The sequence below is a fragment of the Capra hircus genome, chromosome 16, assembly GCF_001704415.2.
Source record: "Capra hircus breed San Clemente chromosome 16, ASM170441v1, whole genome shotgun sequence".
NCBI classification, from domain to species: domain Eukaryota; kingdom Metazoa; phylum Chordata; class Mammalia; order Artiodactyla; family Bovidae; genus Capra; species Capra hircus.
In genome coordinates, this window is record NC_030823.1 from 42816932 (window position 1) to 42831158 (window position 14227).

General features: G+C 46.8%; 1 protein-coding gene across 1 annotated transcript in view; it reads left to right on the forward strand.

Moving 5' to 3' along the window:
* The window catches only part of GPR157 (G protein-coupled receptor 157), an 82460-nt gene continuing 79677 nt past the window's right edge, over nucleotides 11445-14227 (forward strand). Inside the window, exon 1 of the mRNA XM_018060392.1 lies at nucleotides 11445-11914. Coding sequence (XP_017915881.1) covers nucleotides 11532-11914 — 383 coding nt within the window. The 5' untranslated portion in view covers nucleotides 11445-11531. The remainder of the gene's footprint in view (nucleotides 11915-14227) is intronic.

Below are 14227 nucleotides of genomic sequence, written 5' to 3' on the forward strand. Positions count from 1 at the left end.
ATGGGAAGTGCTGACTCATTGGAAAAGACTGTGATGCTGGGAAAGATTGAAGGCAGGAGGAAAAGGGGGTGACAGAGAATGAGATGGTTGGATGGCATCATCCACTCAATGGACATGAGTTTGAGCAAGCACAGGGAGCTAGTGAAGGACAGAGCCTGGTGTGCTGCAGTCCGTGGGATCACAAAGAGTTGGACATGACTGAGTGAATGAACAACAACTCACGCCATCACTGCTGGCAGCTGGGTCCTCATGCCAAATCTCCCTCTGATGGAATCTCCCTCACTCTTCAGTGCTCTCTGACTTCCTGTCTACTCTTAGCCAAAGAAAACTTTCTGCTTGTAAAGGGTTCAGGCCAACCCGTATCATCTTTGTATCTTAAGGGGCCACCTGACTTAGCTCGGGCAGCTGTAACAAGATACTGCAGACTGAGTGGCTTAAACAGTAGACATTTGTTTTTCAGGGTTCTAGAGGCTAGGAGTCCAAGATCAAGCTGCCAACAGATTTGGTTCCTGGGGAAAACCTGCTTCTTGGCTTGTAGACAGCTGCCTTCTTGCTATATCCTCACACAGCGGACAGAGGAAGCTCTGGTGTTTCTTCCTCTTCTTCCAGAGGCACCAGTCCCATTGTAGGGACTCTCCTCACATCACATCTAAAACTAATCACCTCCTAAAGGCCCCGCCTTCTAATATCATCACATTCAGGGTTAGGGTTTCAGTATATGAATTTGGTGAGGTATGGCAGTGCGAGGGAGTGTGAACACTCAGATCATAACAAACCTTTAATTCCATCTTCAAAATCCCCTCAGAGGAATACCTAGATTGGTGTTTGATAAACTTACCAGGGCTCAGGAATCAAGTGGTAGCATTTTTAGAATTCTGCCCACAAATATGGCCAGAACTGAGCAGCAGGACTAGAACCTGGGTCTTCCACTAGGAGAGAGAGACCTCACTCCTGGTGCCAGCAATGTACTTTCAGCCACTCCCACCTGCAAAGCGAGTCCCCAGGCAGAGGTATAAAGGAAAGTAAACATTCCCTTTAGTGATTCATCAATTTTTTTTAAGGTTTTTTTTTTTTTTTTTTGGTAGACCATTTTAATAGTCTTTACTGGATTTATTACACTATGGTTTCTGCTTTATGTTCTGGTTTTTTGACTACACGGCATGTGGGATCTTAGCTTCCTGACCAGGGATTGAACCTACAGCCCCTGCAGTGGAAGGTGAAGTCTTAACCACTGGGCCGCCAGGGAAGTGCCCCCACTATTCTTTAATTTGGCCCAGGCAGCTGGGAACCACAGTAGTGGTCACCCTGGGAGCTTCTGTGGTATAAGAGCTTGGCAGAGGCAGGGTCATCAGGGCTTCCCCAGGCAGGAGGGCCTGGTGCACAGCAAGCTGGCGGCAACAGCTTTTAGACTTTGGGGTAAGGAGGGGAAGGTTCAAGGTAATGAGGACAGAGGGGTGACGGTTTAAACACATCTTCCTGAGCCCTGAGGGTCTCTTTGGTAGGAAAATATACCCACCAGCCATGCCCCTTGAAGAAGAGGCCCCTGACTGTGAGACAGGCTGGGACCTGGGAGCCTTAGCTGCAGTGTTTACACCTGGACAAACTTTTCCTCCAACAACAAAATACAAAGAAACTATAAGAGACTAAAAATAACTGTGCATGTAGTTATAAACAAGAAGATACAAAAACCCAACTGCCAAGTCTGAAGAGCCAGGGAGCAAAAGCAGGCTGATTTGCACCCCACCCAGTACTCTTGCCTGGAAAATCCCATGGATGGAGGAGCCTGGTAGGCTGCAGTCCATGGGGTCACCAAGAGTCGGACACGACTGAGTGACTTCACTTTCACTTCACTTACATGCCCCCTGCATGTAACACCACCAAAGGGGTGGGCAAACCAGCTAAGCCACCCCTTTGGCCTCCCTCACCCCATATAAGGAACACACCTTCCCCTCACCCCATATAAGGAACCCTCCCCTCACCCCATATAAGGAACCAGCTTGCCCCTTCCCCTGTACCCCCCACAGAGAGCGAGCAAGGAAGGGAACCTGTTGCTTGTTCTCCATCGCTCCTGCTACACCACACACTCCAATAAAGTCTTGCCTGAATTTCTTGTCTGGCCTCTTAACAACTTCTACTGATAAGGAGGCCAAGAACCCTGGTCAGTTACAACTGCACAACTGTGGCTGGTCAGCTTGCCCTGGGTTTCCATCTGTGTGGCTCAGTGGTCACGTGAGCATGTTAGGGTTTGCACTACCTCCTTTGAGGGTGCTGGAGTGGGGAGTAAGGAGAGGGACCCACGTGAACCAGGTTCCTCTTCCACAACTGTTGCTCACCATGGTACCTACATAGAAAAGGGCAAGATGAGCCATATTCACCTTCAAAGAGGGAAATGAGAAAGCTAGCCGGCCCACATTTCTACCAACAGCATGAGGAAAAGTCCCTCTTCTGTTCTAGTGTTAAAAATCAATTACATAGCTTACTGCTTAGGCTGGAGTTGAGCTCAGAAAATCATTTAGCGCTCCTTCGTTTGAGAGACTTCAGATTGCCATCCCCTTTGCGGTTGACAGGGGAGAAGAACCTTGTGCCATTTCTGGGGTGGAAGGACAGGGGAGAAGGAAGCCCAAGCCAGTCTGTTCCTGGGCTGCTGGCCATGGCCATGGGGCCTTTTGGGGTCTGGGCCCCTCGTTCTGCAGCCAGACAACTATAGGGCAAAGAGGGCTGTCATGATGTGCCAGGACCTTTAGACATGACCCCTTTGGACATGGGTGCAGCAGACAACTGCCAGCTGGCTTGGCGCAGATGCTAGAGAGATGACGCAGGGTCAAATGAAGATTCTATCTGGATTTTTACCAGTTCCTCTAAGGAGGGAGAGGGAGGGGGAGGACTGAGAAGACAGGCCTCTTAAAACATGGCTGATGGGACCCTGCATTCCATGTGGGTAGGAACTGTCAGCGGAAGCTTGGAGCCAGGAGTTTCTCTGGGTTTGCTGTCTGGGTCATGCCTCCTTGGAGAACCATCATTTCCTGGGATGGAGATGGGAGAAGCAGAACCTGTGTTGAGAGGCAAGGTGTCCAGAGTCCTTGGCTCCTTTTCACAGAGACCACATTAGCTAGTTTAAGTTCACCCAGCAACTTGGGAGTCATGATTCCCACCCTTCTGCTTAGTCCCTGGACCCATCTGGGCAATATCAATGTCATCAGACTGGAAAATTGGCCTCAAGCTTAAATATATTTCTAAGTGATTTGAAGCTATTTCATTACATGTCTTTCCCATTTTTTCCCTCTATAATGAGAAGTATGAATGTTGTTTGAATGTTTTCCAGTGCAGAGAATGCCAAGGGTTCTCTTGCTCAAACTTGCATGTAAAATAACCAACTGCTATACTTACCTGACGGAGAAGGCAATGGCACCCCCACTCCAGTACTCTTGCCTGGAAAATCCCATGGATGGAGGAGCCGGGTAGGCTGCAGTCCATGAGGTCACTAAGAGTTGGACATGACCGAGCTACTTCACTTTCACTTTTCACTTTCATGCATTGGAGAAGGAAATGGCAACCCACTTGCCTGGAGAATCCCAGGGATGGGGGAGCCTGATGGGCTGCCGTCTATGGGGTCGCACAGAGTCGGACACGACTGAAGCAACTTAGCAGCAGCAGCAGCAGCAGCATACTTACCTGAAGGGCTTTCCAGGTGGCGCAGTGGTAAAGAATCCGCCTGCAATGCAGGAGACACAGGAGACCTGGGTTCGATGTGGCCTGAGAAGATCCTGTGGAGAAGGGAATGGCAACCCACTCCAGTCTTCTTGCCTGGAAAATCCCATGGACAGAGGAACCCAGCAGGCTATAGTCCATGGCGTTGCAAAGACTTGGACAGACTGAGCACATGCTTACCTGGCTGGAGAAATACCATGATCTCAAAAATGGTTTTCCCAGGATGAGGTTTATCCATTGCACTTCAGATGTGCTGACCCCTGCAATTTCCCCAAATGTAGGAAATTTTACTACAAATTGTAGTAGTAGGGGAGGGGCATTTGTGCTTTTCTCTAAAAACATGAAATATAATAAAAGCCTGGGGAGGTGGGTGAAGGGTTTTTTTGTCAATAAATCGGGAAAGATCTAGTCGACTTGATCTGTGACAGAGATGCTCGCCAGAAGATGTCTCCTGTCCTCCCTTGTCCTTCAAAGACCTTCTGAAGGATTAAATGACTATGATCCAGGGAGAGTCCATTCCAGGCTCTTGCGTGGCCATGTGCCAAAGCCAAGGCTGGTTGCACAATCCAAGCTTAGAACTATTACACCAGTAAAAAGCTGAGCAGCTTCACTGACAGCCCGGGGCTGTTCACGATCTTGGGTCCTCTCAGGAGGAGGTCAAGGACTTCTTAAGTGACTCAGAAGGAAAGCAGCTGCTCTTTGACCTCTGCAGAGCAAAGTTCATGAATATGCTGTTCCAGCTGCTGAGAATTGTTCTGAGTAACTTTTTTCCTGATTAAAAAAAGAATGTATGCTTATTCCAGCATTGCTTATCCAACAATCCAACAAGTCCCAAAACAGTAGATGGGATAGATATTTTATTTATATGATGGGATACTGTATGGCAGGCAATGAAATTGAAAGAATTGTGGCTTCAGTGAGAACATAGATGAATCTCACAAAAATAAATAGAGCAAAAGAAAAAAACAAGAGACAAAATGACACAAATGAACTTATTTACAAAACAGAAATAGACTCACAGACATAGAAAATAAATTTATGGTTACCAAAGGGGATCGGGGTGGGAGGGATAAGATAGGTATTTGGGATTAAAATATATATACACTCCTATATATAAAATAATCACAATGGTGTGATCACTCACCTAGAGCCAGACAACCTGGAATGCAAAGTCAAGTGGGCCTTAGGAAGCATCACTATGAACAAAGCTAGTGGGGGTGATGGAATTCCAGCTGAGCTATTTCAAATCCTAAAAGATGATGCTGTGAAAGTGCTGCACTCAATATGCCAGCAAATTTGGAAAACTCAGCAGTGGCCACAGGACTGCAAAAGGTCAGTTTTCATTCCAATCCCAAAGAAAGGCAATGCCAAAGAATGTTCAAGCTACTGCACAATTACACTCATCTCACACGCTAGTAAAGTAATGCTCAAAATTCTCCAAGCCAGGCTTCAGCAATACGTGAACTGTGAACTTCCAGATGTTCAAGCTGGTTTTAGAAAAGGCAGAGGAACCAGAGATCAAATTGCCAGCATCTGCTGGATCATTGAAAAAGCAAGAGAGTTCCAGAAAAATATCTATTTCTGCTTTATTGACTATGCCAAAGCCTTTGACTGTGTGGATCACAACAAACTGTGGAAAATTCTGAAAGAGATGGGAATACCAGACCACCTGACCTGCCTCTTAAGAAACCTATATGCAGGTCAGGAAGCAACAGTTAGAACTGGACATGGAACAACAGACTGGCTCCAAATAGGAAAAGGAGTACATCAAGGCTGTATATTGTCACCCTGCTTATTTAACTTATATGCAGAGTACATCATGAGAAACGCTGGGCTGGAAGAAGCACAAGCTGGAATCAAGATTGCTGGGAGAAATATCAATAATCTCAGATATGCAGATGACACCACCTTTATGGCAGAAAGTGAAGAGGAGCTAAAAAGCCTCTTGATGAAAGTGAAATAGGAGAGTGAAAAAGTTGGCTTAAAGCTGAACATTAAGAAAACTAAGATCATGGCATCTTGTTCCATCACTTCATGGGAAATAGATGGGGAAACAGTGGAAACAGTGTCAGACTTTATATTTTTGGCCTCCAAAATCACTGCAGATGGTGATTGCAGCCATGAAATTAAACGATGCTTACTCCTTGGAAGAAAAGTTATGACCAACCTAGCTAGCATAGAAAAGCAGAGATATTACTTTGCCAACAAAGGTCCGTCTAGTCAAGGCTGTGGTTTTTCCAGTGGTCATGTATGGATGTGAGAATTGGACTGTGAAGAAGGCTGAGCACCAAAGAACTGATGCTTTTGAACTGTGGTGTTGGGGAAGACCCTTGAGAGTCCCTTGGATTGCAAGGAGATACAACCAGTCTGTCCTAAAGGAGATCAGTCCTGGGTGTTCATTGGAAGGACTGATGCTGAAGCTGAAACTCCAGTACTTTGGTCACCTCATGCGAAGAGTTGACTCATTGGAAAAGACCCTGATGCTGGGAGGGAGTGGGGGCAGGAGGAGAAGGGGACGACAGAGAATAAGATGGCTGGATGGCATCACCAACTTGATGGACATGAGTTTGAGTGAACTCTGGGAGTTGGTGATGGACAGGGAGGCCTGGCGTGCTGTGATTCATGGGGTCTCAGAGTCGGACACGACTGAGCATTGAACTAAACTGAACTGATATATAAAATAGATAACTAACAAGGACCTACTGTATAGCATAGAAAGTGAAAGTGAAAGTCAGTCGCTCAGTCATGTCCGACTCTGAGACCTCATGGAGTGTAGCCCACCAGGCTCCTCTGTCCATGGGATTTTCCAGGCAAGAATATTAAAGTGGGTTGCCCTTCCCTTCTCCAGGGGATCTTCCTGACCCAGGGATCAAACCTGAGTCTCTTGTACTGTAGGCAGATTCTTTACCATCTGAGTCTATTCTTGATATCTTACAATAACCTGTAATGAAAAAGAATGTAAGTAAAGAATATATATGTGTGTGTGAATCACTTTGCTGTACACCTTAAATTAACACAACATTGTAAATCAACTCTATTTCAATTAAAATTTTAAAAACATTAAAAAATAGAAGACACAAAAAGGAACATAGGGTGTGATTCCACTTTTATAAAGTTCAGGGAGGTCCCTGAAGGTCCATACTTTCACTGCTGAGGGCCTGTGTTCAACCCCTGGACAGAGAACTGAGACTCCACAAGCCACATGGTGTGGCAAAAAAAAAAAAAAAAATTAAATGACAGGAAAACTATACTACTTTGTTTAGGGATGTATACATGAACAGTTTTTAAAAAGCAAGAAAATGACCAAGGAGGAAGAAATAGGCCTGGGAGAAAGTTTCTGGTGTGCTGATAATATATTTCTTGGTGGGCATTTGCTTTATAATTATTTATCAGATTGTATATCTGTGTTGTAACTACTTGTCAGTATGCATAGTTCATAACACAATGTTTTTAAAAGTTAGATGCAAAAAAGATAATCTATGCAGATGATAATCTCCTTTTATGAGTCACTTGCAAAATCAAATCTAATGTAAACTGAAAACTGTAAAACATCATTGACTGAAATTAAAGATGACCTAAATAAAAGGAAAGACATCCCCTGGTCATAGATAACAACATTTAATATTATTAAGATGGCATTATTCCCCCCAAATTTCCATATAGATTCAATGCAATCCTTATTTTTTTTTTCCAGAAATGGAAAAGCTAATTCTCAAATTGATACTGAATTGCAAGGGACACTAAACAGCTAAAATAATAGTGAAAAGGAAAACACCGGGGCAGGACTCACACTTCCTCATTTCAAAACTTACTGCAAAGCTACAGTAACCAATGCTGTGTTACACTGGGAAGAAGAGAGCATAGGTGTAAATCTTTCTGAACTTGGATTAGGCGCTGGTTTCTTAGATATGACACGAAAGATAGTAAACCAAAGGCATAACAGCCAGAGGGAGAAAAAATAGGTAAACTGGACATTGTCAAAATAAAAACTTTTGTGCTTCCTTGTGTACTATCAAGAGATTGAAAAGACAACCCACAGAATGGGAGAAAATTTTTGTAAATCATGTATCTGATAGGTCTAATATCCAGAATATATAAAGAACTCTTACAACTTATTTAAAAAATAGGCGAGGGATTTGAACAGACATTTCCCCAAAGAGGAAATGCAGGTGTTCAATAAGCATAGAAAAAGATGCTCCATACAATTATTAATTAGAGAAATGTAGATCAAAACTCCGGGAGATGGTGAGGGACAGGGAGGCCTGGCGTGCTGCAGTCCATGGGGTCACAAAGGGTTGAACACTGAGCAACAACAAATCAAAACCACAGTGAAACACCAGCCCCATTCTAGGATGGCTAGAATCAGTTAGGAGACTGTGGAGAAATTAGAGCCTTCATACATTGCTACTGCTGCTGCTAAGTCACTTCAGTCATGTCCGACTCTGTGTGACCCCATAGATGGAAGCGGGGTGCCATTGCCTTCTCCTCACACATTGCTGCAGGAATATAAAATGGTGCCACTTTTGGGACAAGTCTAACAGTTCCTCAAAAAGTTAAAAATGTAGTAACCATATGATCCAGAGAAGACAGAGGAACCAGAGATAAAATTGTCAACATCTGTTGGATCATAGAAAAAGCAAGAGAATTCCAGAAAAATATCTACTTCTGCTTCATTGACTTCACTGAAGCCTTTGACTATGTGGATCACAAACTGTGCAAAATTCTTCAAGAGATGGGAATTTACCTTAGGAAAGACCAGCTTACCTGCCTCCTGAGAAATCTGTATGCAGATCAAGAAGCAACAGTTAGAACTGGACATGGAACAACAGACTGGTTTCAAATTGGGAGAGGAGTACGTCAAGGCTGTATATTGTTACCCTGCTTATTTAACTTACATGCAGAGTACATCATACGAAATCCCAGACTGGATGAAGCACAAGCTGGAATCAAGATTGCAGGGAGAAATATCAATAACCTCAGATATGCAGATGACACTACCCTTATGGCAGAAAGTGAAGAGGAACTGAAGAGCCTCTTGATGAAAGTGAAATAGGAGAGTGAAAAAGCTGGCTTAAAACTCAATATTCAAAAAACAAAGATCATGGCATCTGGTCCCATCACTTCATGGCAAATAGATGGAGAAACAATGGAAACAATGTGAGACTTATTCTCTTGGGTTCCAAAATCACAGCATATGGTGACTGCAGCCATGAAATTAAAATACACTTGCTCCTGGGAAGAAAAGCTATGATCAACCTAGGCAGCATATTAAAAAGAAGAGACATTACTGTGTCAACAAAGGTCTATCTAGTCAAAGCTATGGTTTTTCCAGTAGTCATGTATGAATGGAAGAGTTGGACTAGGATGCTTTTGAACTGTGGTGTTGGACTCTTGAAATTTCCTTGGACTGCAAAGAGATCAAACCAGTCAATCCTAAAGGAAATCAACCCTGAATATGCATTGGAAGGACTGATGCTGAAGCTGAAGCTCCAATACCTTGGCCACCTGATGCGAAGAACTGACTCATTGGAAAAGACCCTGATGCTGGGAAAGATTGAAGGCTAGAGAAGGGAATGACAGAGGATGAGATGGTTGGATGGCATCACCGACTCAATGGAAATAAGTTTGAGCAAGCTCCAGGAGTTGGTGATGGACAGGGAAGCCTGGCATGCTGAAGTCCATAGAGTCAGAAAGAGTCGGATGCAACTGATCTGTACTGAATTGAACTGAAATGACCCAGGAATTCCACTCTTGGGTATATACCCAAAAGAACTGAAAATAAATGTTCACACACAAACTTGTGTATAAATGTTGACAGCAGCATTATTTATAATAGCCGATTGATACAATGGAAAAACAAATATGGGACATCCATACAGTGGAATATTATTCAGCCATAAATAAAGTATGCCACAATGTGGATGAATTTAGAAAATAAGCCAAGTGAAAGAAGCCAGTCACAAAAAAACACCTATTATTTGGTTCCATTTCTGTGAAATGTCCAGAATAGGCAAACCCATAGACACAGAAGGTGGATTAATAGTTGCCATGAGCTGGGGAGAGTGAGAAAACAGGGAGTGACTACTGTTACAAAACACAGTTCAACTGAGTAAGTGGTAAAGATCTTCCTGGCTTTATTCACTCACCATGAATCATGCAGCAGCCCATCTAGCAAACAGAAAGGAGCTCTGAAGAACCGGACAAAATAGAAGACTTTTACAGGCAGAAAGAGGTGGGACAAGGAAATTAGTCAGCAAAGAGCTGATTATGTCAGCTGAGGTGGCCTTCCTTTCGGGGATTGCAGGGGTCTATCAATGAATTACTTCACTACTGCAGAGCAGGAAATTCCAGACTGACTGATTAAGATTGCATTCCTAGAAGAGGTTGAAACCACATTTAGGTTAGGTATGAAGTCCTGGTTTTGTCCCTTGAGCTTAGCATGTGATCCCATTTGGGACTTCTTACCTCTCTTTTGACCCTGTGGGATATGCTCAGTAGCATCTGACTCTCTGCAGCACTATGGACTGCAGCCGGCCAGCCTCCCCTGTCCATCGACTTTCTCAGGCAGAAGTACTGGAGTGGGTTGCCATTTCCTTCTCCAGGGATCTTCCCTACCCAGGGATCAAACCTGCATCTCCTGTCTCCGGCACTGCAGGCGGATTCTTTATCTGCTGAACCATCAGCGTTTCTTTTTGAGGTGATGAAAATGTTGTGGAATTTGACAGGAAGGATGCTTGCACAAACTTGTGTATAGTTGTTAGGTTGTGTCCGACTCCTTCCGGACTTCGTGGACTGTAGTCCGCCAGGCTGCTCTGTCCATGGTATTCTCCAGGCAAGAATACTGGAGTGGTTGCCATTTCCTTCTCCAGGGGATCCTTCCAGCCCACAGACTGAACCTGCCTCTCCTGCATTGGCAAGTGGGTTCTTTTACCACTGAGCCACGGGGGAAGCCAACTGCACGCTTACAAGGGCCAATTTTATGATACACGAATGGTACCCCAATTTTTTAATGGAATTTTCAGGAAAAAAAAACTAATAAATTAGAAATTGTTTCCTTTCTTTAAAATTTCACCCACTAAACTTGATTTTAAAAAAGAAAAAACCAATTCAGAGATCGCGCTCATTTTAAGAAAAATTGGAAGCATCCCCTTCAGGAACCACCACCCTCTTCCAAACAACTCCCACCTCTGTTATCATTGCTTAAAGAACGAGAATCACTTCGAGTGTTGCTTTTGTTACCAGTGGAAAGAATGCCTCCACCCCTCCTTCCAGCATACCACTGCCCCCTCACCAGACCCCCTCCCCCGTACACAGGCTGGCAGTGAAAAATAGGAAGGAAATATTAGCCCTAAAAAATTGCCGATACATCCCTCCCCAGGACTCCGAGCCCTGAGTGGGGAGGGAGTCCGGCAGACCTGCGGCCTGCAGGACGGATAATGCAGGGTATCACGGGTGTGGTGTGAGCAGAGCGGCGGGGACTTGGGGAGCGTGCCGCGGAGCTGTCGGGAAGCCTTAGGGGCGCGCGCGCCGGGGCTAGGGTCGGGCTCGTGGGACAACTTGGGGGCCATGGGGCGGGGCTTCAGGGCGAAGGGGTGTGGCGTCAGGGCTACGGGGCGGAGCGTGGAGGGCGCGAGAGCGAGGTAGGGTAGGGGCGGGGCCTAGGGGCTGGGGCCCCGAGGGCTCGGGAGGGGCTGGACGCGGGCGGGGCGGGCTCTGGGACTCTAGCAGCTCGCGGGTCGGCGCCCAGACAGCTGCGGCGGCGGCGGCGGCGGCGGCGACAGCCACACGCGGAGCCCCGATCCCAACCCCCTCCGCCCCAGGCCATGCCACTTCCCGTGCCGCCCACCGAGCTGGTGCCGTCGGAGCGCGCCGTGGTGCTTCTGTCGTGCGTGCTCTCCGCGCTGGGCTCGGGCCTGCTGATGGCCACGCACGCCCTGTGGCCCGAGCTGCGCAGCCAGGCGCGGCGCCTGCTGCTCTTCCTGTCACTGGCCGACCTGCTCTCGGCCGCCTCTTACTTCTACGGGGTCCTGCAGGACTTCAAGGACTCCTCGTGGGACTGCGTGCTGCAGGGCGCGCTCTCCACTTTCGCCAACACCAGCTCCTTCTTCTGGACCGTGGCCATCGCCCTCTACCTGTATCTCAGCATCGTGCGCACGGCGCGCGCGCCCGAGACTGGCCGCCTGCTCTGGACTTTCCATGTCGTCAGGTGGGTGACGGTGACGCTGCTTTCCTTCAGGTTCCCTGAACCCTGCCCGGATCCTGTGTGCTGTCCCTGTGGCCCTCGCCACTCTCAGGGCCACGTGTCTTGGTGGGACCTCTGGCCGGCCACCCAGCCGGCAGTGTCTGCTCGTGTCCCGGGACAGCCCTGCGCCAGTGGAATGACGGTCTTGATGAACTAGTTCTGTATATCGCCGCAGGGGGCGTCCCTTTGAGGTGGCCCCAGCTCAAGCCTCCCAGGGAGGTGGGCGCCTCAGCGAAGGCCCTGGAGCGTGGGGGGCTAAAGCTCACCCTCAGAGCCAGACCCTAGTAACTTGGAAGCACCTGGAGAGCTGGTGAGGCCACTCTGGACCTTTGGCCGCCTGTTGCACTGCGTTCTGGCCATCTCTGCTGCCCGTGGTCATGGGGGCAGGCACCTGAGAGATGGGTTAGGTGCCCCAGGATGGAAAAGTACATGTAGTTCATCTGGCCACTCTCAGGCTGCCCTTCACCCAACCCTCTGCCTCAGCGCTAAAATTTAGGAAGACAGACTTGTTTATTTTATCTTTACTCATCTCTAAACCTCAGACACCAGTCTCTTGTTATCTATGTTCTAAATAATCTTTCTTTCCAGAGTTCAGCAGCTCTGAAATTGAGGTCAGAGGCAGAGGCTGGTCTGGAAGACAGCTGCCAGCTGCCTGGAGTCTCTGGGTAGAGAGAATCAAGGCCTTGTCCTGCCCTGGCATTGTAGTGTCTCATCCAGGTAACTCTCACCTGTGAACCAAGGTTGGCCCCTTCCCAGTGTAATCTCAGGATTCAAACATCTGTTGAGGTCCTGTGCTGAACCCAAGGCAGGAATTTTATAGAGCTTCTTTCCTCTTTTCCCTCCTCCAAATAAGAGCACCAAATGCTGCCCTAATTATAGGTCCTCTCTGTTAAATACTTGAGTTCTTTCCAAGGGACAGAGGATGGTCAGCACTTTTGTAGAGACAAGTCACCTGGGTGTCACAACAGTGAGGTCACAAGCCTGCAAGAGTCACTTGACCTCCAGGTCTCACGGCTGTTGGAGGGAGGCCAGCTGGTCCCTGGGAAATTAAATGGCCTGCTTCTCAGCTGTTCAACTCAAAATGTTTGCAGCGAGCCATTCAGACAGGGTCAGCTGCTGCAGAGACCCACAGAGATGGGGCAGCCTTTCCTTTCTCTCTGTCCCACCGGATCTCTGCATCCATTTCTGGGACCCTGTTCTTGGGAGCCTGGTTGGATGTGGGCAGCGTGGAGCTCACGTGTACCTGGGAAGGAGCCCAAGACTTTCTTTGCAAGATTCTCTTTTCCCCACTCTTTTGAAAAGTACTGAATGCAATGTATTTTTTAAGTGATAAAGAGGACCTGTGAAGCTTCTATAGAAAAGACACATCCCCTAAGAACCTTTCTTTTCACTTCTAGGGACGTTTTCTGTGATGCTTAGGGAAAGCCTCCTAAGAAAGCCTGTGTGTCCTTCTCTGGCTGTAAGGAGCCAGACTGTTCCTCTTGTCTGTTGTATGTGATCCACCTACCTTATATATATATATGGCTACATTGGGTCTATAGTTGCAGTACACAGGCTTAATAGTTGTGGTAGTTTAGTTACCTCACCAGGGCTCGAACCCAAGTCGCCTGCGTTGGAAGATGGAGTCTTAACTACTGGACCGCCAGACAACTCCCTATGCACTTGCTTCTTAAAAGAAAAAAGACAGTTTTCCTGCCAAAGGGACTTGACAGTTTTTTCTCTTCCAGAATTTAGCACTCCCTTTGCTAGTCTAAAACTTGGTAAAAACCTGTCCAGCAGGTTCATGTATTGACCTGGATCCTCCCAGACGATATTGCTAAGGACTCTTCATTGTCTTTCTTTGAAGAATTAGTTTATGGCTGCTGAAGGACCTCTTCAGTTCAGTTCAGTCGCTCAGTCATGTCCGACTCTTTGCAACCCATGGACTGTAGCACGCCAGGCTTCTTTGTCCATCACCAACTCCCAGAGCTTGCTCAAACTCATGTCCATTGAGTCGGTGATGCCATCCAACCATCTCATCCTCTGTCGTCCCCTCTCCTCCTGCCCTCAATCTTTCCCAGCATCAGGGTCTTTTCCAGTGAGTTAGTTCTTAGACTCAGGTGGCCAAAGTATTAGAATTTCAACTTCAGCATCAGTCCTTCCAGTGAATATTCAGGACTGATTTCCTTTAGGATTGATGGTTTGATCTCTTTGCTGTCCAAGGGACACTTAAGAGTCTTCTCCAACACCACAGTTTGAAAGCATCAATTCTTTGGCGCTCAGCTTTCGTTAAAGTCC